We start from the raw sequence: 27,581 nt of genomic DNA, 5'->3' as shown, positions 1-27,581 counted from the left end.
GAACCTGGTGAAGTCTTCGTTTTGGGCAGGCTATTTTATGAGAGCCGGTCCTGTTGCGATGCATTTGATACGCTTTCCTGAAGCAGCGTGCTTTGTTCTTGTAGTGTGGTTTACGCCTTTATCAATAGAAATGAATAGAAGTGTTTGTTTGTTTGTATGTTTGTTTGTTTGTTTGTTAGTATGTGTCTGTCACGTTCGTAGCGCTGTTCAAGCTTTATTTGCTTTGCAAAAATTCTGACTTTATGGTATTAAGCTGTTCGAGTAGAAGTGACTTTCCCTGCTCGCTTAAGATAAATTGTGTATCCCTGCCCTGTGCTTTCTTCACGCAGGGACAATGCAAATGAGTATTTAGCATTATGCAATACTTATCTGATAGCAGAAATGGGTGTCTTTGTCACAGTTTATTAGCGTGTGTGTCGATATTTTATTTTATTTTTTTCTCTTATTGCTATTCGAGCAAAAGTGCGTGTAATTTTCGCTGCTCTTTTCTTATTTTCTCTACTTTTATGTAGAAGAAAGCCTCCTGCGTAAAAGCTGAATAGTGTTCTATCAGTGGAAGTGGGGTTGTTTGTTTGATTTTGTTGGGTGTTCGATATCTTGATGAAGTAAGCAGTGCTTAATTTTGCAGGTTTTTCAGCAGAAATGCTGGTATCTGAGCACGGAGTAGAAATTGCTATATTTCTCTGCTCCCTAAGAAACTTTGTACGTCGTTTTCCAAGCAGACCGCGTTTAGTTTACGCGAAATGAACTTATGTATGCTCTATGATGATCCGCCGCAGGCTTAGCCCTTTTCCCCGATCACCAGTGTTTTGGCATTCGATGTCGCATGTCTAGACTTGTTCAGTAGTGTCTTTCTTGCTGCAATTTTTACCCTTCGCTGATATCTTGTTGCTGTCATGTTGTGCTAGTCGCGTAGCGATAAGCGGTGATTCTCCGATTATTCCTAGGCGGTACGGCTTAAGCCTTTTCCCTGCTCACTGAAGGAAATTTGTGTATCCCTGTCCTGTGCTTTCTTTACGCAAGGGTAATGCGTCTGTGTATGCGGCACTATCATATACCAGACATGAGTGTCTTTTTCTTGGTTTATTGGCATATGCTTCAGGTTTTTTAAGTCAAGCAAAAGTGCGTGTAATATTTCGCTGCTCTTTTTCTTATTTTCTCTACTTTTATGTAGAAGAAAGCCTCCTGCGTAAAAGCTGAATAGTGTTCTACCAGTGGAAGTGGGGTTGTTTGTTTGATTTTGTTCGATATCTTGACGAAGTAAGCAGTGCTTAATTTTGCAGGTTTTTGAGCAGAAATGCTGGTATCTCAGCACGGAGTAGAAATATTTCTCTGCTCCTTAAGAAAATTTGTACGTCGTTTTCCAAGCAGACCGCGTTTAGTTTACGCAAAATAGAAAAAAATGAAGTTGTGTACGCTCTATGATGATCCGTCGCAGGCTTAGGCCTTTTCCCCGATGAGCAGTGTTTTGTATGCGATGTCGCATGTCTGGACTTGATCGGTAGTGTTGCAATTTTTACCCTTCGCTAATATCTTGTTGGTGTCGTCTTGTGTTAGACGTTTAGCTTCGTAGCGATGTGCGGTGACGCTACGATTATTCCTGAGCGCACCGTGTGTTTAATCCGTTGTCCTCTGTGCGTGCGTGCGTGTGCTTTTTTTTCTTTTTTTTTTCTTCCTGATTTGTGACGCCATCGTGGCATGTCTGGACTTGTTTAGCAGTGTTGCAGTTCTTCCCGCTGCTAGTATCTTGTTGGTGTCATGTTGTGCTAGCCGCGTGGCGATGTGTCGTGACCTGTGGTCTTAAGCCTTTTCCCTGCTCACCTAAGGAAATTTGTGTATCCGTGTCCTGTGCTTTCTTTACGCAAGGGCAATGCGTCTGTGTATGTGGCACTATCAGATACCAGACATGAGTGCCTTTTTCTTGGTTTATTGGCATATGCTTCAGGTCGAGCACAAGCGCGCGCAATTTTTCGCTGCTCTCTTCTTCAAATCACCGATTTTACGCAGAAGAAAGTCGCATGGTGCAGCTGAGAAGAGGGTTTCTCTGATTGTTTGTTTGATGTTGTTGGGTGTTCGATATGTGAGGAAGTCAGCTGTTAAAGGTATCCGTGAAGAAATGCTTGCATCTGAGCGCAGGATAGGAATTCCTGAAGCACGGCACCCTCAGTGTAAATTAATTATTTTTGATATGAGTCTGCTTCCCTGCATGACAAGGCTGAAATGGGAAGAGAGAAAAAATTGGAGCGCTTCATTAGTAGCGATCCAAGTAATAGGGCAATTATAGTTTCCATAGAAAGTTGGGCTCCTAAAATTATAGTTTAGTTGTAGTTTTTCTAAACTGCAATGCAATAATCATTAATATAGTATAGGAATGCTATCGTGTTCCCGTAAAGGCGTTCTGTCTTGTGCTTTCGCGCCTTTTTGCTCGCAATGCGCGAATGGAACTTTGCCCACCCGGCTTCCGCGCCTTTTTTGCTCGCAGATGTAGCCTCAGACAACGAATGTATGAGCATAGAAAGGGTGATGTATTACATAAGCCTGGAGGTGATGTTGAGTGGTCTCACTTATTATTTTAAAAGAGCAGTGGCAGTTTACTGTAATTCTAATGACCATGATGAGCCTTTGGGGTGAAAATCGTTAATATGCGGGGTGCTTTTTGTTGAATTTTAATGAGAGAATCAATGTCATTAAGAGTAGGACAAAGGAAATAATCTTGCGATTCAATAAATAATAGGAGTATTTGCCGGTGTCTTCTTCTTCAGACAGGATGTGATGACGTCACGCAGTCTGTAGCAATGCATTGACCGTTACTGGAAAAAAGTGTGGCAATAGAAAAATAGTGTGTATTGTCCTGGGCAGATTTATGATGAGCACTGTTTTTGAATAAGAAGAAATAGTTTGATGCTGGTTTCCTTCTTTGTTTCTTTTCGCTTTTTCCCCCCCTTGTCTGACAAACATGTGCTGACATGCCTGGGCTTGTTCTGACATGCTTTCCTTCTGCATGTAGCTTTTTTCCTTTTGTACAAGGCATATTCTTGACGATAGTGCTGCCTTGAATGGGAGTAGAGCAATTCTTAATAATTTTGCGATTCATTTAGTTCAGAGAGTAACCGCGAGGGGGACAGGTGTGTGACTTTATGTCTTCCTGAACCATTTTTTTTTTCCTGTACAGTAAGACTTTGGGAATGAAATGCTACAATCTCCTCTTGTCTATGGTGTTTTTCTGCAATAGTTCCCTACGCAATCATTATAGTAGAATAAAGGAAATAATCTAGGGATAGTGATTCAATAAATAACAGGTGCCCTGTCTAGAGCGTACGCGTCCTTGAGCCACGCACATGCATGATGACCGCATACCGAGAGACTATTGTTTCAGGTTGACCTTGTCTAGAGGAGCATTAGTGGAAAAAAACTGTGTAGCCCTGAGACAATAGGATGACGTCACGACCAATGAGAACGGCCTGCAGGGGGCGCAAGGTTTCACTTCTCTCTTCGACACTGACGGGTCTCGACACGCAAATTCTGCTCCTGGCGTTGGCCGTCAGTGGAAGAGCGTAGCTTCGGTGGGGTTATGTCTGCCTCTGATGGGGTGCGGATGTGTGGTTCGTCACTGGTGAATGGTGTTCGACGATGCAGGTGGATTTTGTAACGAGTGGATTTACAATGAGGGAATGCTGTGAACGGGAAAAATGATGGTGAGTGTCTTTTTCACTCTGTTCAAGTGTTTGTTTGTTTTCCTCTGTTGCCCAGCAGTCGTACAATTTGTGCTGACGTGTTCTGACATGCCCCGATATGCATGCTTTCGTGTGTTGACGTTTTTTATTTTTTTATTTTTGACAAGGAACGTTGTTGCCTTGACGATAGTGCTGCCCTGAGTTCTGCGCTCCTGTTTACCCTTACTCTTTGTTGATTTGTTGAGTACCTAGTCCTCTTATTTGCCGTTGATGGAGTTACGTGTTAGGATATTTTGTTCTTTTGCAAGTCTCATTTAGTAAGACTTTGGAATTCCTACGATGAGCTTTCATGCATGGTGCTCTTCTGCAATAGTTTCCTATTCAATCGTTATAGAAGAATAAAGGAAATAATCATGGGATAGTGATTCAATAAATAATAGGTCCCCTGTCTAGAACGTACGCGTCCTTGAGCCACGCAGGTGCATGATGACGTCATACTGTGGCTTCATTGCAGATTGACCAAAGGAGCATTAGTGGAAAAAACAGGGTAGCCCTGAGACAATAGGATGACGTCACGACCAATGAGAACGGCCAGCAGGGGGCGCAGGAATGCTCTTCTCTCTTAGCCTCACGACCAATGAGAACGGCCAGCAGGGGGCGCAGGAATGCTCTTCTCTCTTAGCCTCTCGCAGGTGGCGGTAGGAGCGCGCAGAGGGCGCTACGAGCGCGCGCATGCGTAGCACCCGTAGAGTGGCGCTTACGTCAGTCCACCTCTGGCTCTCGTTGGGAGAAGACGTGCGGTCGTTCGCTCCGTCGTCACTTGATCCATGGCTGTCGACGAGAGCAGTCGCATCGGTCTGTGCTCCTACTGTGGTGAGGTGATTTGTTGTGTAACTAATGCTTTCGCCAACTTTGTTCCCGCTTTGTTTGCGATTTTCGTGCCCGTGCACGTCGGGTGCTGGTTGCTGTTGTCCGGGCATTCCCGCCATTTTCTATCATCTTCTGCCTTGGGACCGGGAGTAGCGCTGGCGTGATTCTTAATAATTTTGTTGTGAGATTAGTTGAGAAAGTAACCGCTAGGGGGTGCAGCTGCGGGGTTTATACAGGACAAAAACCATTACGAGTCAGTTTCTGCCTGCCTCTCGGATGGAGCAGTCGCATGGTTCTGCGCTCCTGTTGTGGTGGGATCATTTGTTGTTGTGTAACTAGTTCTATTTTGTTGTTAGCTATTGATGGTTTGCGTACTCTTGCTTTCCCAGCCTCTGTATTACGAGTGTTTTTCTCCTTGCATGTTCAGAGCTGTCCTAACTTGCCCAGACATGCCATGATGACGTCACAGCTGACGTCACAGGATGTCCGGAACTGGTGCTGTGATGCTTTGCAACCTGCCTCCGTGCTCCGTCGCCCAGCGACAGTCAGCGGCCGTTCCGGACCGCTTTCTACAAGATGGCTTCGTTGATCTTCAACTAAACTCGTTCTCTCCACTCTATCTCTATCTATTTTTTTTTTTTTTATCAGCTCAAGTAGCCGGAAACTCACATAGTGGTCTGGACGTGTCTTAGATGATCCCCAATTAGTGTAATGACTCCCTGGTGGGTCCTGATTAATGTGGGGGGGTCCCAATTAGCTCTAATTGCTAATTAATGGCGTCCAGGCGAAGATGTGAGTTTCCGGATACTTGAGCTGATACATTACTACTTTCAATATGCATATATTGCGCGCATATACGAGCAAAAATGCGTGCGGGCACGCAAACTCAATGTGGATCATGAAGAACCATTAACGCCCAACTCAATCAAGCGAGGTATTCTGCTTTTTTCGTGTAAGGTTTTCACCGTTGGTTGACAGGTATTCATTGAGCTTCGTGAGACAAGGTGCTAGTCTTTTTTCTTTGTCGGTCGTGTCATTATGATTCTTAATGTTGAAATGCCGTTCATAATGAATCTCTATTCTAATGTATTGTGTTCTAACATATACCAATATAACGGGAAAGCTCTGCAGATATGTCACCATTGTGCCACGATTCTTTCCGTGTCTAAGAAAAATTCCGTAAGCGGAACCTTCACCAAGCATACCCCCCCCCCCTGAAAGATCGGCACCCCCGAGCAATGAATTTCTGGGGAAATCACTGACTCCAATTCGCGCAGATATTCTCATCGAAGGTGAATATCATCACAAGGTATTAGGTACTAGAGAAATGTCAAAAAATACGTCTCAAGAACAACAAAAAATTAAGCTAAATAATTAGTAGATAGAAAACGAAAAAGAAGAAAAGATAATTGCAGAGGCTTATGGAATGTGAAGACGCCACGACTGCAACAAATTCAAACTTCAAACGGCGAGAGCGGAGAGGGAGAGGAGAGGCGAGAGGGAGAGGGTGGCAGGGTGGCAGGTGGCAGTTGGATATTGGACGCGTAGTAGCAAGTTCGTTTTGTCTTCAGTTGCCGTCGCAAGGGTGGTATATCTCCTGTGCAGTATTTGCGTGTGTTTTAGTGCGCTTTCTAAGACAATGCGATGACAATGGTTCCTATGCATCACATTGTCGATTTCCCGGAAGAGTTTTGACACTAAGAAGACGTAAACGGCGTAGGGCCAAGAACGCACTGTGAAACGCCAACCGGACTGCACGTCGCGAATGTTTGCAGGTATGAGTGATGACCGTGTTGTTTTGATGCCTAATTAGATGTTTCATTTTAGAAACTTAGGAGGAACTTGAAGAGAAACAGGATCAGAAGATTCCGAACGTACGATGACGAGGAAGGGGGCGTATGTGCCGACGTGCATGGAAAACAGGAGTGTCATCTTCTCCAAGACAATACAAGATGTGAGGTGGCCAACGAACGAAAGCTCCCTGTGGTCCGTGAGTGCATCGCACAGTCAGGCATATGCCTTGTCTAGACACAGTGAGTGATCAGAATTATACTACGTAGTATGTGCATGTAGAGATGTATTGATTATTTCTCTCTGCTCAGTGTAGGCTTTTAGCAGAATAAACGGTATTTACTTGAGCAATATGCGCATTTCTACGCATTATTTTCGGTCATGCATTCAGTGGTCCCAGCTGCTAAGTGGTCGGATCCCGGACCACTTAGCAGAGGGGACCTCTGGATCAATTCCACTGGTTCCACTTGAAGTGGGACCATCGTGAAGCTGGTTCCACTTTCAACTGGTCCCAGTCACTAAGTGGTCCCACACTCAAAGTGAGACCTGTCTAATAAACCACTTTAAAGTGGTCCCACTCCAGATTTTTGCCTGGGATAGATTGTGACTCATGTTTGCACCCCAAATAAACGTTGTTGGAAGCAGTTGTGTCTTTGGATCGTTCCGCCAAGAGGAACCTACCGAGATCTCCACTGGGCAGTATTCAACCTAACGAAATGTACGACGCTCTCATCCATGCCCCTGCCACCTTTCCTGTGCGCCTAAAGTTTTACCTCACCAGCTGAGTATTTTATGCGTCTACGGTGTGCGTAATCAGAGTAAACATGAGTTCCTGTATATACCATAAAATTTGTAATTTCGCCAAGGAAACAAAAAAAACGAATTTTCTTTCCGAGCACTCCAGGTATACAGCCCATGCCATACTCGAATGTTAACCGGGAAACTCGGTTTCCACATGAGTGGAACGGTGGAGTTCGGATGAACTGCATTTGGCTCTACTTCAGTAGTTTACTCCTGTTCTTTCTACTTTTGATTGGGAACGTCGTTGTTTAGGCATTATGGAAAAATTTTCACGCCTTTTTTATTTTCTTTTGCTTTCACCGGTCATCAATGCTTACCTGATGCCAGTAGGGATCTGTGCCTCGGAACTTGTTGACCTGTTGGTTCATGAACTGAAGGTTCTCCTGAAGAAACCCATAGAGGCGTTGGCAGTACTCGCTCTCCCCTTGGCAGTAGTCCGCCCACTGGTTGTCGAAATGCATGCGAATGAGGTCCCGGGTGAAGTAGCCCTCCAGCAATCCTGCGCCGTACGCCTGATACTCATCCGGGTAACTGCCGTTGGTAAACACTTCCAGGATGCCAAAGCTGGTGCGATTGATGTGTAACGATTAACATCGAGCCAATCAATTCAACAGCACATAGATAACTTCAAGGCCTCTCCACGCGTACCGCGACTTGTCCGTCCGCCGCTCCCCTTCTCAGCGGCAGCAGTCACTGGAGCTTACCCGAGTAGAGTCGCAATCAACGATTACGTTCAGTAGGCGCCCCGAAGCCCGAGTGTTTTATACTCCGCTCGCTTAACGCGACACATGCACCATCGGCGCACGCCGGAGTGTCCGACACCAGCGAGCCCTTCGCGCTCCCAATGGGTGCACCGAAGCAGACGACAAGCGCTTGGGGCTTGAAACATTTGGCGTGATGGATATCCTGTTGAGCGCGCGATCCACCAGGATCAAGGGGGTGGCGCTAGCAGAAAAGTACTTCTAATCAATGAACCAAAAATGTTATCGGCTCAGTGCGAGTTCAGGGTCGGTCATAAGGGTTCAGTTCGAGTTCCGCTCCGGAAGGCAACTATAAGAACGGTTCAAACCGGTGAGCTCTAAACGGTTCGGTGCACGAACCGGTTCAATAATATGAAAATGCCTCCATCCGAATTCGCTGTAGGCGAAACTAGACGCGGACATGTATTCGCCTCTCCAACTACCTTTAGAGGCACTCGCGTCGTCATCAAGATGACGAAGAAAAGAATGATTGACGATGAATAAATCAACCTGCTTCATGCCTTCTTCTACGAGACATGCTTCAAAAATTGTAGAAATAACATAACTCGCGTGTCATTTCCAGCCGTCTTCGTTGTTTTCGTTCACTCTGCCCCTGTGTCTTTTTGCTCTTCCCCTTCTCGACATTGCATATTCTTCTCCGCGGTATTTTTGCACTGCGGAATTGAGCAGTGCTGTTGCTGTTTGAGTTCCGTAAGCCGGGAAACTCCATCACACATGAAGGGTCAGCGCGAAACATACCGGTCGCCTGCTGTTACTATCATTCATTGAGTGCTTCTGCTGTGGTCCGCTTGGTAGGCGACCAGACAGTGGGAGAGGCGATTTGCGTTATAATATTTTTGTAACTGGTGGACTGGGACAGGGATTACAATGCTCGTGGCGAATTTTTCGGATGGTTTATTATGAATAGTACGGTGGTGGGTAGCGAAAGGGCTCGCCGGCCTCACAGAGGTGGGCAACGTCACGAATAACGCACTAGGGAATTGTGCCGAAAAGTCAGAAAGCGTCGGAGGAAAAACCCAGGGAAAACCCCGGCCAGCACAGCCCGCACCGGGATTCGAACCTGGGTACCTCCAAGTCTCGACGTGACGTGACATGGCCAGCACGCTAACCACTGAGCCACGCGAGGTGGTTGGATAGTGCGGAAGACAAGGAGCGTGCACTATGAAATCAGATACTCTCCTCCTACCACGATCACAGTTAGTTGCCAATTAGAATTGTATCATTATTTCATCTGATAAGTTGAGAACAGGGGCCGTACAGTTGTTTGACACTTTGCATATATTTTAATTGGAAATGAAAAGCGTACGCCCTGCTCTAAGAAAATCACAAACATAACTTTGACCCTTTACATTTGCCGTAGCACTACTATAACATGTAACTTTCACCTACGTAGTGATTGGTCCTGAGCGTACTAAACGGTAATGCTCTGATCATCAACACCACCAGGTGGTGGTGATGGAACTACTTACCGTAGTCGGCCACGCTCAGGCGGGCAACGTCACGACTATCGCAGAGAACTATGCAGAATATAGTGTTATGGCCCGTCTGGGGAAAACCCGGTTAAAACAACTAGACAGCACAGCCCGCGCCCGGATTCGAACCCGGAACGAAATCTTGTCGATGTGCCTTCAAAAAGACAACTGCACACGTGTGTTCCATTGGTTTCATGATGTAGATGTAGCTGACCTGCACATATAATTTATGCACTACCCGAGATGCCGGAAGCAGCCCCAGTGAGCCAGCAAAATATGTACTTCGTTCGCAAAATATATATCCTTGAGCTTCGAAAATGGCTTTCTATTTGTGGTTGCTTGCGTTGGTTGAAGAATGCACTGTATGTAGCATTGAAGGTGTGGGCAATTGGGTGCATAAAAGCCACGCAAAAACAGTATTGCGTAAAACAACTCTAGTACTCATTCTGGCTGAGCGAACCTTCAACCAGACGTCAATGTGTCGCACCCAGTACTGCTGGTGTGGGAAATTTGCGCACGCCCCCGGTATTCTTGTTCCCCAAAAGGTGTCTTTTGCGCCCCTTTAGGCAGGCTCAGGGGGGACAGCTGCCCGTTGCCCCCCCCCCCCCCCGTAGACGCCGGCCCTCGTCGCACCCTTAAAAAGTACAGATTAAATCACATGTACAACTACCTAGGAGCAGCTATCCTAGCGCTGCGATGGCCTATCATCCTCACGCTCATGCTTCTCATACGCAAAGCTCAAACATTCAAATTACCGCTTGTTTTAAAGCCTTCTTCACGTGTGGAGTCGCTTAATTTGGCTTCACAGCACAATTACCGCCTCCAGTGTAATAAGCGTTGAGCCAATTTACTTTTCTCGTTGCACCCTATATGGACGGATACATGTGGGCACAGCTATGTAAAATAATTGAAACTCCGACATCGTGGACCGTACATATCAACCATGAGATAGGCGATACTACTTCATTGGCGCCACTGAAGTGTTACGAAATCAATATTGTTGGCACATAGCGCATAACAAAAGCAGTCGCTCCAGAGAATGATGTATTTTGAAGCGTTAGGACTTCGTCAGCGTCTGTCCAAGAGCGATTAAATCCCGCTTCGCAATGGCCACGAGCCATAGAGTTAATATAGGAAGACTCTAGAGAACGTACTTGGCGCGCCGTCAACGGGATTCTCCTATCCCCGAACGTGACCGCCAGGGCGCAGCCATCCGTTGGTCATCGACAGTGTTAGTCGACGAATTTCTGCCCCCTGACTACAGTCAGGGGCGGATCCAGTGGGGTGGCCCTGCCCCCCCCCCCCCCGAGACATACCTCTACCCCCATTCCGGCAGATTTTCTTGCCGCACGCTCCGTTTTCCCGCCAATCCCGCGTGCGCCTTTCGTCCCAAGATTGCGCGAAGGGCATGACATATACTCGCCGACGAACACTTCATTGCCTAAAAAGGAGCGAAGACGCAGGTGGTGCGAGGAGGAATCACATTCGCCTCCTCTCAGCGCGCGGAACGCGCCGGACACTGCACAGTGGATAAAGACAGCGATTTGACGTTTGGGGGGTCAGTGGCTGCCTGGTGTCTACAAAGCTAAGGCCTCCTCACTGAGCTTCACAAAGAGACAGCACGTTAGGAAAATGGTAGGACATATTTTTCTGCTGTTTAGACATGCGTATAGAGGAAGACAAATAGATACTGGTGTAGCACCAGTTACCAAGCACCTTCAGTTATGCGTTGTTTTGAACGGACTAAGAGCATGTTTTTGTAAGGGAGGGAGGGCTGTAGAGGAACGCCTCTACAGCTTGCTAAGCTTCGCAACATGTAGATCATAAATAAAGTTCTGGTGTGAAATGAAAGCGCCGCAGCTCGCCGTCTTACATGGCGACACCCCCCCCCCCCCCCCCCCGAGGATCTTCCCTGGATTCGCCCCTGACTACAGTGGAGTTGCTCCGTTTGTTGCCAACCCTGTGCAGTCACGTGGGATAACAAACGGGGGAAACGAGCCGATGGAGGGAACGATGTCCAGCGTAGGAAGCGAGGCAAGCCGTGGAATTGCGTTGAGTACGTACGAACCCCCGGGGATACGTGCAGAATTGTGTAGTGCTATCGGAATCACAAGGTAAACGTTGTCATACCAAATGTGAATCATATTTTATCTATGAGATTACCTGCGACACCTCCAACCCTTTGCTTTCCACCAACACAGATGATGTTTACCGCCTATGACGTGTTGAAGTGGCGATTGTATGCTTTGCGAGCGAAATCAATAAATCGTTACCCATCGTAACAAATCTAGGCATGTATTTCCGTAGACAACTATAATCCAAACATGAATACACACAGTAAACCGTCATCTTCATGCTGCTCTGCGAACCAACGGGAACCGGAAATGGCAAAAACGAAACCACCCGTCATTCCATGCTCTGAGGGCTTAATCACTTGCACGCGTTAGGAGCTAACGAGAGGCGGGGCACTCGTCGAGAAGGGCACGTGATAAAACACGTGCACTGCGCTCTTCGCGTGATACGTGAAGGGCGTGGGATACGTCACGCGCAATGTGTCACGTGCCCATCTTTTTTAATTTCCGGCCCGCCTTTTTGAATTTCCCGCCACTCGTTAGCTCATAACGACCGTAACGCCGATAATAAAGTGACGAACGAAGGACAGCACACAAGCAAGTGATGTTGTGGAAAAAAATGCAATGCTTAGTTGTTTAACAAATACATATGAGATACCCACATGGTACGCCGAATTTAGATAGCAAGTGATGAATTTAAGAAAACGAGCACGTCAGTTTAGCGGAATGAAGGAGCCAACGGAAGGCAACGCCTTCCATGACCAACGGATGGCAGCTCTCTTGTGTTCACGCTTTTTTGAGCGAAGCCGACCCCCCTGCCACGAGCAGCGCATATGCCCCTTCCGCTCAGAGCCATCTATTAGCACAATACAGAAGCGCGAGCACTAATTCGACCGACGGAGAGGCGCCGTACGGACAGCTCTCTCTTTCTTACACCGTGGTATGCGCTGCTCAAGAACCAACCAATGGCAAAGACCACCTGACCTGTGAATTAAGAGAGTGTAGAAGGCTAAGTAGGCTACGTTCTTAATATGTTCCGAGACAGTGATCACTTGCAATGATATTGCTCAGTTCCACTTTGTTGAAAACGGCATATGCATTTTTGTAACACTTTGTGTGTTCGTGAGTACCGGCCTCGGTGGCTCAGTCGGTAGCGTGTTCGCCTTCTGATCCCGAGATCGCGGGTTCGAACCCGGCCGAGGACGCCAGCAACTTGGTGGCAGGGTACAAGTTGCTTAGACAGGCTACGCCGTCTTCCGCGAGGGACGACGGGGTGCCGTCTGATGAGCTTTCATCGCAAGGTGAAAAGGTGAAAAAAAAGGTGCCCACCATCCTCAGGTGGGCAAAAGCAGTCCACAGACCGACCGCTGTGGCGTCGCTCATGATCTCAGCTGGCTCGCGACGTAAACACCCAATTATTATTAGTGTGTTCGTGAGTAATCACAAAGGTGGTGCTTTTGACACTGCAGTTGCTGGCCTCGCTGGTATATACATAGTCATGGCTGGCACTCTGAGGAAGAGGGGGTTAGAACTTCTTAGGCTGGATTTCACAGGAAGCTGTGCCCACATCTACCCGAAAACGGCCGCGGAATTGTCGCAGAAATGCATACGTATCGATGTTCTCAAGAATTCGGGAGACTGAACGATGTCATTCTAAATGATGGTTGGCTCCAATCGTGCTGTTTTCCTCTTTTCTTTCTTGTTTTTCTCCTTTTTTTTTTTTTGGTTTTTCACGCCATTCTCAGGTCCTTTTAAAGGGGAACAAAAATGCAAGAAAAACTTGCTCTCAAATGAAACGCCGTACTTCAATTAGCATAATTCAAACAAAATCAGTTCATACAACGCTACCGTTTCGAAGAGAAACGGAATGAAAACAAAGTTGTGTTTGGCGGCAACGAATGGGATCACCAGGAGGCAAAGATTGGCGGCATCCAATGAGACAGCACGAGAAGCGCGCGCATGCCTATCGTGGGCTTGTGGATTTGGAACAGGTCCGATCGTAGTGTTCCGTATATGCGCGGCATGATGCGCACTGCTGAATGTTTCAATGCCGATTCACTGAATTGTAGCCTACAACAGTTCTCGTGGATGTTCCACTGACAGCATTTATCTTCACGTCCTTCGGACAGCGACGCCAGTCCGCTTCGCAACGCGCACCATGTTTTTGTTTTTGTTTTTCACCGGGACTGCTCCATGGCGTGGCACGCACGTGCACGCGCAGCATGCATTAAAGGCACCGATGCACGAGCTGAAGGGTCGTTCACTGCTTAGCGCCGACGCAAGAAAGAGTTCAGTATAATTTTGGTTGTAGCTTCGTAACGAAATCAAAGTTTTGAATTATGATAACAAGTACGAAATTAACATAGCGTGTGACGTAATTAGGAGTGAACTTGTTCTTGCATTTTAGTGCCCCTTTAAGCTGGGCCATAACGAACTTGCGGAGCTCTGTGCCCGTAAAATCAATCGAAGGAGAAGGTTATAAAAATAGTAAACGTTAACAATGGGAAACCATGAATAAAGGTAACCTACGTGCCATCTGTTCCCGACCACAGTAAACGATTTCTAGAAAACCCTAACGTGATGTGCATAAGATTCATAGCCTTCCTTACCAAATTATTTCTGTAATCTTATAGGGGATAGCACACTGTCACTGCGCATATGTGCCTCGGATTCCTGAATTAACACCACAAGCAGAAAATTTCCAATGAGGAGCAAAAACACAAGATGCTTTCAGACAGCACTAGTACAAAAGATACAAGTTAAGCTTTATCATCATTTTCCTGTTATCCGTAGGAGAAATTTACCAGTGAGAGCAAAACTCCAAGGTTGCTCGCGTCTCTAAATATCCCACTGTTTACGTTCTACTATAGGGCAAGTATTTTGTGGTGGCATCGGGAAAATCTGAATGGGCTTGAGTCAGATAATTCATTTTCGCACTATTGGAATTATATTGCAGAACGTAGCGAAACATCCATGAATATAACGACCGCTGGCCCCACATTTTGCGGGCAAAAAATAGCTTTGAGACGTCAGGTGAGGTATGTACTTTTCACCTTCTTGCGAAACGAACACTAAGAAACAAAAGGAGTAAACTGGGGAGTAATTGCGGGTTGTAGCTCCCTACATTGCAATTACTCCCCATTGTAATCCCCTTGCCCTGAAATTTACTCCCCAAGACTTCACATAGTTAAGAAACTTCGCATGATACTCTGAATGGAACAATCTATACGTAAATATGTGCTCTTTGTGACTTTTATGGAACAACAACAACTTTATTTTGAGATGATGCGATATGGAACAGTGCTCTATGGAGCAGTAATGCTATATGGTATATGCAGGGTGTTTCACCTAAACTGATAAAAAAATCTAACTGGCGATATACTCGCCGGAGGATTGTGGGGCTTTCGGCATTTACCTTCTGGAAACTTTTGCCGCCATTTAGGAAGGCTTGGATAAATTTGAATTGAAGAAAATTTATTTTTTAATCAAACTTTGAAAATTGCCAAGCCAACCTCACTCTTTTCTTCAGAAATATGAAGCCCTCCACGGGTAACCCCAGACCCAACAAAAACTACGCGCAGTATTGGCGCCGAGAAGTTCGGGAGTCGCCCACTGGTGTTCGCTGAACGAACCGTGTCGTGGGGATATGCCCGGGCAGTATTCGCACATTGCATTGCGTACCAAGCCATTGCACGTGTAAGAGGCTGTCCAGCGTTGATTGCATGACGAAGACGACATATGTGTTCCAATTAAGTCGCATTTTCATTCCAATATGACAGTTTTGACTGTAAGTAACAAAACGAAACCGAAACGAGGATCCCCAGCAAGAGGCGGCAGAGTGGCGCCCATAGTGAGGGTCTCGCCACCAATAGCAACAAAAATAGTTTTAAAAAATAGTAAAAGTGTTGCTTTAGCTCCGCGTGCTTGATTGTCGCAAAAAAGCGCGCGCGAAAGGTACGGCGAGAGGAGGAAGTGTCCGCGCCTCTTGTTTTAGCTTTCTTTCCCCCGCTTTGACCTTGATGCTGGTTGTCTTATCACAAAGAACTCAGGAGATAGGTCCCTGTTTCATTCACATTTGCCAGTGACAAACAAAAAAGGGAATTTATCTGGGAAGCTACTTCCGATAAAAGTGCTGTCCGCGGAACCAAGGTCAAAATGCTAAAATCAGCGAAACAAAAAAGGCGGTGACACTTCCTCCTCTGGCCGCACCGAGCGACGATGACTGTGACAAGCAATCGTTTTTACTTTAATATGGACAAACAATAGCCGCAAGTATACGCAGTCAACCTCTACATGTTGTCATGGGTGTAGTCAAAACAGGGCATTTTCTACAGGGGGTCGTATTCGTTACTTGTAATCCCAAGCAACCCAACGTTACAGTCAACTTAATATGTGACCGAGCACCGGTTTATCAAAGTCAAAGTGTCCAAGAGCACAGAAGTCTGTCCCTCTGTGACTATTGCCTTGCCGAGGCAGTCTTTGCAGAAGTATGGTTATTCACAGACAGCTGTCTGGAGCTTCGACAATGAAGTAATCAGAAACAGCACGGTTGGCCAGCAGTGTATAGTGTCCCCTTTCGCGCGCTTTCTTTTTCTTTTTTGTGACAATCAAGCAGGACTAAAGCAGCACTTATACTAATACTTTTCGACTATTTTTGTTGCTATACTGCGCATTGTTTTTGTTCAGTCTGTGGTTATCTGTGGAGACTTCGTATTTGTGTAAAAAAAGTGAGGATGGCTTGGCAATAGACCTCTACCCGAGAACCGTCATCATGACGTTGGTAGACAGACTGAAACCGAAACAAATGGGAAGGGGAGGGCTGGGTTCCACGAATGAGCACTTTTTCGCTGCCTCCTACTGGAAGAAAAGTAGGACCGAACGTCGCGCCCCTTTCAGGGACCATCGTAATCCCCTCAAGACTTTCGGGCGCGACCTTGTTCGCCTCAAGCTTCGAGCGTAGTTCAACTCTACCAAATTGGTGGCGCTGTCGAACACTATGACGTCATTTCTTTACAAACAGGGAGAGGCTTTCAAAGCTCTATTAGAAAAAAAAATTCCCTCAATTAAAAATTGTTCAAAGGCTCTTAAACGGAGGCAAAAGTTTCCAGAAGGCATTTGCCCACAATCCTCCGGCGAGTACGTTGCCAGTTAGAATATTTTATCACTTTAGATGAAACACCCTGTATATGGATATAGAGGGCGCGTCACATAAGACTGACCAGAATTTTTATTAAATTCGCGGTTTGCTTTTCTTTCGGAAAAGTCGTTGAATATACCTATTCCAGATGGGGCCTACTCAAAGGTGGTGGTGTATCAGTAATTAGTGCAGCCGTTAATTAACTTCCATAATTAATCATCATAGTTAGTGAAAATAGAACATGATTAAGAACGCGGAGGGACAGGGACGAACACACACGGAGGCGTTTAACTAGCAACTGAATTTATGTGGGCACACAACCCTAGTCTGGAAAGTCCCGGACAACAAAGGCGACCTCTAGCGGTGGCAGGTTGACTGACCTCTGACTCACGTTACTGGACGAACGATGTATGAAGGTCGACCGTATAGGTTGTAGGCTATAGGACCGTATAGGTCGACATGTTTAAGTTGACCGAGTAATTGCACAACCCAGAGAGTAGAGTATAACCTGAGGAGTCTAATCCGCTACAATCGAAACCGCAGCGCTTTTCTGTGCTCTAGTAAAAATATGCGAAAATGCACTATTTTCGACCGTTGCGCGAGTTCTGCGGCCGCTTTTTCCTATCACTCTCTCGCTGTCACCTTTTCACAACTAACATCAGGCTGTTCCTCAAATTATGGGGCACCCCCGCTTCCTAGCGTCCTGGTCGATACCGTTATTTTTTGTTTTGTTAAAACCTGGTGGAACGTACACACTTATCCAGCAGCGGAATCAGTGATTTTATTTTTGGTGTCTGCGTGGTTTTTGGAAGTAATGGATTGGCAGTTGTATTGCGTGACATTTATCAGACGATATCGCGAACTGTGTCTTGGAAGGTGTTGAGCAGATAACAGATAATGGCGGGAACAAAATCAAAGTCGGCATTTTGGTGACAACTAGAGAGCGGATTTCCAGGAATATGCCTTTTCGTTGGGTGCGTGCAGACCCCGTCTTTCAATGTTTCAAGTACAAATCGGTTCGAAGGGGACCCTAATGTTAGTGTCTTTTTGCCTTTTTTTGCGATTAGTGCCTGTTCTGGAAATAGGCGCCGATAAGCGCCTAAACGGTACTTTACTTGCTGCTTCGTGTTTATTTTTGCAACGAGAACAAAAATCGTAACAGCCGAGGACACGCTTCGCCGCGCTACATCACAGAATGCAAGTGTCTCCCTCTGTGCCATAAAGTGAATTCTTTTATCGCCTGCTTTCTTTGCACCCGGTGCAATATCGTGTCTACCCTTGCAGCTGTGCTAAGTTGTGACCAGAGCTGTATAAGTTACTCGCAAAGTGTAATTAAAAGTAACTAAGTTACAGGAAAACTTACTTAGACTGAAATGTACCTCGGTTACAGCTACAATTACAGTTACTCGTGAAATGCCATTCAGCTACTTATCAATTACTTCCGGTTACTGATATTGAAGGTGACCACATGTAAAACTTTGGAACACAGTGTATCAACAGTACACATAAACCTCTGAAACAATCCACATAGTCACTCGCTTGGTAGTCATGCTGATAGTGCTGATATATTTGTTCTCAATAGCAGGATGTCTTTTGTGTTCTCATTAGAATCACTCTGTAACGTTTCACCCCAGGACCTAACACTCGCACGGACATTCGATTGAAGATGTAACTTCCCTCAGAGTGCAAGTTACTCGAAAAAAAGTAATTTATTTTACAGTTACAGATACATGTTATAGAAAGTAGTTTGGTACAGTAATTATTTACACAAATAGTAATTGGTTACAGTAACTAGTTACACAAAAGTAATTAGTCACAGTAGCTCAATTACTTGTAATTAGTCACTTTACAGCTCTGGCGGTGACGTTCCCTAAAATAAATCGGGGGGGGGGGGGCGATCAGAGCGGTATTGTGGGCGCCAAAATCCCCATACTATTTTTCTTCCTATGTCTCGCTCTGTGGAATCTTTGCACTGGCTATTCCAAGAATGACTTCAGGAGTTGATCGTGCCTATTCCGAGAAAATTTGTGCCTTTTTGTGGCCTTTTCATGCGCCTAAAACACGTTGTTTAGTACCTCAAAATCCGCTCTGTAGTGATAGCGTAGGCTTAGAAACTGCATCACTATAGACCTCTACCGAAGAAACGTCACCGTGACGTAATCATGACGTTGGTAGACAAAGTGAAACCGAAACAGCGCGGGCGGAGAAGACCGCCGTCTCACAAAGCCATATTCCTTCACGAAGGTCAGGTGGCTTCTTTGTATTAGGGGTACACACAAATGAGGTCACGTATTTGGTGGCTTTCGTGTCTTCATTTGCGTTCCCAGTCCACCGCGGAAAGAAAAGAAGGCTTCATCCCAAAAGTTGCATCGTCTGAAAGTCAATGTCGTAATCCTGTGCGGAATGTGATTTGTTATTACGACTTAGTTCGTGCTAGCTTTGTATAGAGACACCACGTGCACTCCGAGAGAAACTCCTGCCCTTCAGACTCCTGAAGACGGAAGAGCCCGGTAGGCATCCTTAGAAAGGGCTACCGAAAAGATAGGGCTACCGGTAGAATGGAGCAGAACAATGCCATACAACTAATAATATGTAAAGAATTTTAAAAAATCTTACAATACCAGAAGCCACATTTAAACGTGGCTTTCTTGTGACTTATTGATTTTTTTTTATATAACAGTTCCGCTCTAACAAGTTGGTGGCGCTGTTGTACCATCTGACGTCATTTGTTTGTAAACAGGGATAAGTCTATTCCCCCTCACACTCACTCCTGAGGACAAAGCGGGGTGTTCCATACTTTGTGGAACAGCCTGATGTCAGTTGGCAAAGGGTGACACCGCGATTGGGAGAGGAGAAAGTGACCGCAAAACCCGCGCAGCGCTCGAATATTTTCCATTTTCGCATATTTGTTACTAGAGCAGAGAAAAGCGCTGTTGTTTTGATTCTTGCGTGCTAGACTCCTCAGGCTTGTGCTCTACAACTTTGCAAATTCTCAGTCTATTATAATTATAAAGATTAATTGTGAAAGTGAATTAACGGCTGCGCTAATTACTGATACGCCACCACCTTTGAGTAGGCCTCATCAGGAATAGATGTATTCGACGACTTTTGCGAAAGAAAAATCAATCGCGAATTTAACAAAATTCTGGTCAGTCTTACTTAACGCACCCTGCATATATGCTCGCTCTCATTTTACTTCTATGTTCAATTATATATGGAACAGGGCTATATAATTACGCAATTTTTTACCCACAGAGTAAGAAATAGTTGTTCTTCCTTGGCAAGTTGTGTCCTATGCATGCCTACTTGATATATCACAGTTCATGGTTTTATTCGAAGTATTTTCGTCCATTCAATTCATGGATTATGTACATTAGGACTGTGAGTACAAAGCGTGAAATACAGTACCCACTTTGTGACATTCATTTAGCCTCATGCATTTAGTCGAGAAATGGACTAATCGGTGGTGCAGTCCCCAAAAGGACTAAATTTGCTCACACAAAGTAAATTTACTCTTCTGTGTATTGCCCTTTGCGACGCTCCTTGTGATGGTCCCTTTTTCTTAAATGTCAGCTACGTGGATATCCTAAACAGTTGAAACGGTTGCGATATTATGAGAGCCCACATCGACCCCAGAATTCACTGCTCCAAGTTGTATATCAATCTAATCAAATACCTTTATTTATAGTTGCACAGTATTGATATTTTTTAAATAGTTTCGGACCGTTAGCATGAAAAAACTGATTACATAAAACAGAGGAACTGCGCAGAAAAACAGACGGGAACCTCTGTTCTGCTTAAACCAAAAAAGCAGAGAAAGAGATGTCGTGGGTTGTTGTGCACTACGCGTATGGTTAACATTAATCAGAGCTGTCGCATACGCTGTCAAACTATCATTAGTTTATGCTACCGTCATGGTAATACGGGTTTGTGACAATTAACGACCACTGGTTCCTGCTCAGAAATGCCCACTTTATAGCATATTGTACATGTATAATACTCCGATATTTCATATTTCATGAACTTCGTCATTTATTTCCCATGATCATATTTCGTTCTTTCTTTCCTTTTCTTTTTTTCCCTTTTTTCCCCTCGAGAGATAACAACCAATCAAGAGCGAAACACGGTAGTCGAACTGCATGCGAAAAAACGAGAATTCAGGAGGTTTTGTTTCCGATGGAAATATGTTCAACTTTTAAACTGCGAGTGACTAAGCTGTCGATAGTCTGCATCAGCGAAACGCAAATTCAGACGGTTTCGTTCTTAAAAGAAACGTTAGTAAATTTTTCAATTCGTAGTGAACAAAGTATTGAGAGTTTGCAGGAGTAAAACGCGAATCCAGAAAGTTTCGTTTTCAAAAGAAACTTGCTCGAATTTTAAATTTGACTATTGATAGCCTGCAGGAGCGAAAAGCAAACTCAGAAGGTTTCGTTTTGAGAAGAAACATGCTAACATTTTAAATTCGCCGTGAGCGAACTATTGATAGTTTGCAGGAGCGAATCGTGAATTCAGAAGGTTTCACTTTCAAAAGACACATGCTGAAATTGTAAAGTCGGAGTGGATAAACTATGGATACTTTGCAGGAGCGAAACGCGAATTCAGAAAGTTTCGTTTTCAAAAGAAACCTGCTGAAATTTTAAATTCGGAGCGAAGAAGCTGTTGATAGTTCGCAGGAGCACAGCTTAAATTTAATTTCGGATTAGGTAAGCAATTGATGGTTTGCAGGAGCGAAACGCGAATTCAGAAGATATCGTCTTCAAAAGAAACATGCTAAAATTAAAATTTTTAGTGAACTATTGGTAGTTTGCAGCAGCGAAACGCAAAGTTTGCAGAAAGCTTCCTTTTCAAAGAAAGAAGCTAAAATGTTATATTCGAAGTGAATATTTCGGAGTGAATTCGCAAATAAATAAAACTCAAACTGTGTGGTGTGCTGGATTGGCTTGGCTCAAGCGACGTGAAGCTCGGTGAAGTGCAGTCACGACCCTATCGATAGTCCGAAAAACTACCGCGATACTATCGAAATTCCGGTTCATCGATAGTTCAACAATCGATAGTCAAAAACTATCGATAGTATCGAATGTTTCGATAGTGTCGCCCATCGCTACCGGGCACTGTACCTGTACGCGTCTCCGTACTTGCAGCTCTGTATGTTGTAATGTATCAAAATGAGTGCTACTGCGCACGGAACAATCCGTGCCTCTCTATTGGTCGGTCGCCACAAGCGTGTCCGGATTGGTTGTCGGAATTTGAAAATGGCACTTCGCGCTTCCTCGCCTGCGTGCTGCGTACTCTCTCGGCGGTTTCATTTCATTTGAAATGTGACCGGTGGACGCCGAGTCGGCGGTGTCTTTCGTTGGGAGACAACTGCGTTCGCCGTTCGCCGTCTTATCCGTGTATTGTTGTGTCTTTGATCGTATGTACTGTTTCTCGACACAAGCATCGGTCTACGAACAGCCAATCGGATTTCAAACTGAAGTGTTGTCGTGATTTCTGGCTCGATGAACATGTTCGAGCGCCGTCAGATCTGCATAGCGGTAACAAGAAAATAGGATTCATGAAGCAGCAGCATTTTATGTTTGACGTGTAGCAGGCAAGGACATGATGATCAAGAGATTGTGCGCAAGTATGTGACAGTTGCTGGGAATAAGCTGTGTCGATATGCGTGTTTTGCAATTTGAACTTTGTTCCAGTGTGCTAGGAAGCGCTACGCAATGGACTCAGTACGCTCAGTGCATGTAAATGCGTCAACCTGCCGATTGTGTCAGTATAATGACTCAAATAAATTTCTGTTCATTACGACATTTTTCACAGTTGTTTGGGAATCACGGAATAACTTACCGGCGTGCATGAAAGCTAGTAGACTTAGAGGTCAGGGGTAGCCGGTACAAGCCAGTATGGAAAGCAGAGGTCAGCAACAGCCAGAACCGGTCGGGCTGTCAGCCGGACGGAAAGACTTCCGATTAGAGGATTGAGGGAGCAATCGCTGCATTCTCATTGGTCGTGTGCCCAGTGTTGTGTGAATTTACCTATACTATGGGCTCTATGCGGAGTTGGTGAGAGCTGATACAGCTACGGCCCAGGGGCGGATCTAGGATCTTCCTGAGGGGGGTCCGCTATGTACAAGTGCCACGTGCATGCTGGGATTGGTCCACTGAATCCTATGTTCAAGTTCGTACAATTTATCGATGTGTAACACCGACGACGATATTATGGAACGATGAGCGATGTCAAACAAAATACAAATCATATGTACTAGTGGAAACAGTGCAAGTTCCCGCATTCTATTCAGCGGGGGTGCAGCCTTTGCACTACACTCGACCATTCGATAGGAAAAACTGCAGCGGTAATGAACCACCAGAATGCTACACCGCCTCTGGCGTCCGTGCAACCTTTCGTGCTCCATGGAGCAGACGACATCAATAGGGTAGCTGTCGTTTTTGACGACGTTTCATCATCTGTATGGATAATACTGGCAATTATGCGATTTATATTTTCCAGTTCGTCATTTCCTTGTGGGCTGTCGTTCTTATGGCGCTCTATTCTTTTTTATTGGGCGGATTTTTAGGCACTAATAGGGGGCGCTCTTGACCGCATAGCAGGCTGATTTCCAATCAGAATCTCGTGTGATATCGCTCTGTCTCCCGACTAGCTAAAAAAGGAGGTCGACACCGTTTTATGCATCATGTTTCCTTCCAAACGGAAGATCAAACGATATTATTCTGAACCACGCGGTGAACCACGCGGAACCTGAAGGTTTTACGCGATAAAGAGCACTACCTGTTAGTGTCTAAGATCACATCTCTAATTATGAAAGAAACTCAAGAAAAGAGCAAGGAAGGTGGGTGGTTTCAATTGTGCGCCCCATTCCGGTGGGTTCGCAGAGCAGCATGAAGATGATGGTTGTCCGTGCGTGGTCTTCTGCGGATTGTTGTAGCCCTCGTAAAGGCACTTCAAGTCCCAAGTCCAATTTTTCTTTCCGTACGTACGGATGGTTTTGGTTGGCAACGGTATGAGAGACGGTCAGTATGACAAAATCGTAATAACAAGAAAATGAGAGAGGGCTACGGGCCCGCCTCCTCGTTCGGAGGAAACCGCAGTTATCGCCGTGAGGTTACCTATCTTGGAATGACACAGCAGCCCGTTCGTCGCCGACGCCCTACACAGACACCACTCTGGAGAGAGCTCGGTTCACTCGGATTACTCTTAGCCGGAGCTGCAGTCACACACCATTGTTTGCAACAATTTGCTCTTACAGTCTGTTTGCACTGTCCAGGTGAAACTACAGAATTGCTTTTGTGCAAAGGGCTTCCAATCGCTCAGAACGTCCTTGCCAGACGGTGTCTGTGCAGAACAGCGGTGACGAACGCGCTGCTGTGTCATTCAAAGATAAACCGCACGGCGACAACTACGGATCCCTCCGAGGTAGGAGGCGGGCTCGTATAGCGCTCTCTCATTAGGGAGTTTTAGTACATCGTACGCTATCGCCTTTGCGTACGTAAAGGATAGCGCTGGTGGTTGTGCGCACGCCCATAACAGAAAGAGAGCTTCGCGCAGTGCGCAGAATCACCAACGCTACCACCTACGTACGCAAAGGCGATAGCGTACGGTATACTAAAACTCTCTATTTTCTTGTTATTTTGATTTTGTCATACTAACCCCCTTTCATTCTGCAGCCAACCAAAATCTTCCGTACGTACGGAAAGAAAAATTGAAGGTGGCGCTTTACAGGAGCAATGAGGTTACATTTAACATCGATCGAAATCTTCCTCTGTCTGTCAAGCTGTTCACCAGGAGTCACCATGTAAAATATTTTCGCTCAGCAGTGCAATCGAATCTACCAACAACGGTCGGAGACAGAAGCCGCGGACGACCGACACGATGCTCTGGTGACGTGGAGAACGCTCCGTGCCCTGTTTCTTCGTTTTTTCTTCGCAGCTCACGCGCCTCTTTTATATATGCTTGAGCTGTGTCGCCGTACGTCACTGGTCACGTTAGGGTAGTAGCATACGTCACGACGTCCTGTCGTTTTGCGATGCGCTCTTTTCACGAGGAGGATTTTTCAAAGGTGTGCGGAACAGAGCCAACACCACCTAGATGCAGAAAGCCTACCCGTTCATTGGCCTGACGTAGACAAACGTGACAGTTAAGAGTCAGCCAATCACATCATGCTTTCCACGGCCGTAGTCATGGGAACGAGCCACCATCGACCGTACCGACAGCTAGTAGCCGCCGGAAGTTTTCTTTGTTCGGAATGATTTTGGCGGTTACGGTTAGGAAATGTGCTGTTGTTTTTGTATTACAGTTGTATTCCCTTTGTATTGCAGTTTATTATTTAAAAATATTGTTTATATGTCGTTTATTGTGTTTGTGTGTTGCATTTTCTTGTATATATGTATTGTGTTGGGCGATTGCGTGATATTTCGACAAAAAGAATGCCCGCTAACCCTGCGGCCGGAAAGTGATTGTGACTTTGAGGTACGTATCTCTTGAGGTCGAGCTGTGTAGTTCACTTGTGACAGAAAACATTTCCGTTCGTGTATTTTCTTGCCGTTCATTACAAGTTGTGATACAACTGGGACGGATGTATACTAGTGCTTAACAAAATAGTTTACTATGGCCTGGTTGCACCAACGCCGGATAACTTTGAACTGAGATCAAGAGTCGCTAACACTTCACAAAGTTATGACCCGTTCAGTTTTTCACTCATTTCTTTCTTAGCAACGTTAGTTAAAGACGCCTGCCATTATTTAGCCTGTAATTAGTTAGCCTGCCACATATGTGCCTCCCTGCAATGTGACTGGTGGTACCCGTGCTCGGTGACATTGATGTCGAAGAGCCTGCATGCCTCGTAATCTGTTGGGGTGCATTTCAGCGTTGTGAGTTCTTCACTGATGGAGCATAAAGGCAGCATTTTCTGTAGTCTTCGTTTTCTTTTCTTTCTTTCTTTTTCTGCTTCATATATCTGTCATACTGACACATGGTATGCACACCCTGAGAGCACTCTATCAAACCTGTCTTCGAGGCTATCGGTTTGAAACTTGCCTAGAAAGATGTATTTGAACTTGAGTTCCTCTAGGCAGTATCGAGACACCTCTGAGGGCGTGGCATGTATGACGCAGCGCTGTGTGCGTTTCCCTTGTGAGCCTGCCAGTGTCCGATGCCAGTGCATCCCATTTATCTAACCAGTCTATCATTTGGTTCTAAAACAGTACTTGCACATTCTCCATTGATGTTATTAGTTGATGGAGAGGGTTTCGTGTCCTTCGTCCTTTTTGTGGCGTCTTGGCATTAACAATGTCCCATCACTGAAGAACAATGCTGATGAAATCAGCCGTGCGAGGGGCATGGTGTATGCCTCCGTAGATGCGGGAGCTTCTGTGACATGCGTGCTGAAAATCCGCAGTGCAAGTTTCACATTTTGCTTTTCAACGTTTGGTGGGTTTAAAGCTCTCAGTGTAAGCCCGTACCCCAGCTTTATGATGGACTCTCAATCTTGGGCATGCAGTGCACACACTGCTTGAAATGATGCTGTCCTTACAGCTGCATTTTGTTCCCCATCGGCACACTCAAGGTCGGAGTAGAAGAAGTATCGTCCGATGTTTCTCTGCCCACACCAATTACTTCTAATGCTTTTGAAAACGTGGACAGGGTCAACCACAAAGAACAATGGTTTGGATCTCTCCGTAGGGTGCGGATATACAATTTGGAGCTATGGTGGGTCTGTAAACTGTGCCATCATTTTGCGGTTAATCCCATTGTTGTCTGTAATGATGGCAACCGCGTGGACCCCAAGCTCTTCAAGAGCCACTACAATCTTCCTAACATATTTATGTAGTGTCCGTGCATCTACTTTATTTGAGGGTAATATATGTACCACGTCTTTGTTAGGTAACAGAAGATTCTGCAGCATAAATGTATGTACTGTGTTTGCAGGGCTGTCTGAGTAAGCAGCACTACCTGAGATGGATCGAGCCTTGTATAGAAACGTATGTTTTAAGTATATCATCTATCATGAGTGTGACATTTTTATCGCTATCTTCCATGTATTTGAATCTTTCTTTGATGTATTACAAAAATTGTGAATCTTCCTGTTCAAGCATAGGGTCAAGTGGACAGCTAGAACATGCTCGTCTTATTGTAGATGGGTGTGGCAAAAAATACCAGCAGAGTTTATTGCGAAGTTGTATGCATGTGGAGATACTATTCTCAAAATGCTAGCAAAGATAGAAAACTGTGGCGTATATCTTGGCACCTTCTGCGTAAATAACTTGATTTGTCCATGTATGAATTGTAATGTACTCTGGAATTCATCCGCAGGCTGCTCATCGTTCAGTAGTTCTTCGAGGAGTGATGCAGTGAGAGCAAGAACGGCATGTTTCCTGCATGCCTTCCACTAGGAGCTGTCCGTGCCATATCCTCAACACTGTTAAGAATGTTGCGCAGCACTTCAACATCACACACGATGCATGGCAAAGTTCCAGCGTTGAGCAAGGTGTGAAGGTGTAAGGCGTGCTTGTGTCCAGAGTGTAGCAAGGTTAACGTTGCCCAAATAGACTGCCAATGAGAGGTTAGTACCGATTGTGATGGAGTGCGTTATGCATGGCCCAACTTGGTGCCGAGGAATGTGCACAAACATAATGCTGTCTTCTGCATGTATGACAGTCCAAAAGCGAGAAAACCTTTCCTCTCCTATAATGGCCACAAGTTCAGTGTAGGATGTAGGATGAGCTCTGTCACCCTCTTCGGACACATGGAGGGGAATGGCTCCATCTGTTCTTGTGTCTTTCTCACGAATATTGTATGCAGCTGTGTCAGGAATACTGGAGAATATGGAGAGCGGGCCGGCCTTGGCGTTTTTTGGGCGGGCCTTGGCCGGGCTCGGGTTTCAGACACCGGGTCCGTGCCGGGTACGGGCTTGACAACGCCAGCCATAGTCGGGCATGTACGCGAACATATCTCACGCGACTGGACAGCTGAATTTTCACGTTACTTTTTTTTCCCCA

The 27,581-nt window shown here is 45.6% G+C and overlaps 1 protein-coding gene across 1 annotated transcript in view; it reads right to left on the bottom strand.

Moving 5' to 3' along the window:
* The window catches only part of LOC135376219 (putative phospholipase B-like 2), a 95,549-nt gene that overhangs the window by 58,374 nt on the left and 9,594 nt on the right, over nt 1-27,581 (bottom strand). The window contains exon 2 of the mRNA XM_064608824.1: nt 7,454-7,700. Within this exon, the coding sequence (XP_064464894.1) occupies nt 7,454-7,700 (247 nt within the window). The remainder of the gene's footprint in view (nt 1-7,453; nt 7,701-27,581) is intronic.

The sequence above is a fragment of the Ornithodoros turicata genome, unplaced genomic scaffold (genome assembly GCF_037126465.1).
Source record: "Ornithodoros turicata isolate Travis unplaced genomic scaffold, ASM3712646v1 ctg00001058.1, whole genome shotgun sequence".
Classification (NCBI taxonomy): Eukaryota; Metazoa; Arthropoda; class Arachnida; order Ixodida; family Argasidae; genus Ornithodoros; species Ornithodoros turicata.
The sequence above is the reverse complement of the archived record's forward strand: the minus strand, read 5'-3'. Positions and strand labels throughout refer to the sequence as shown.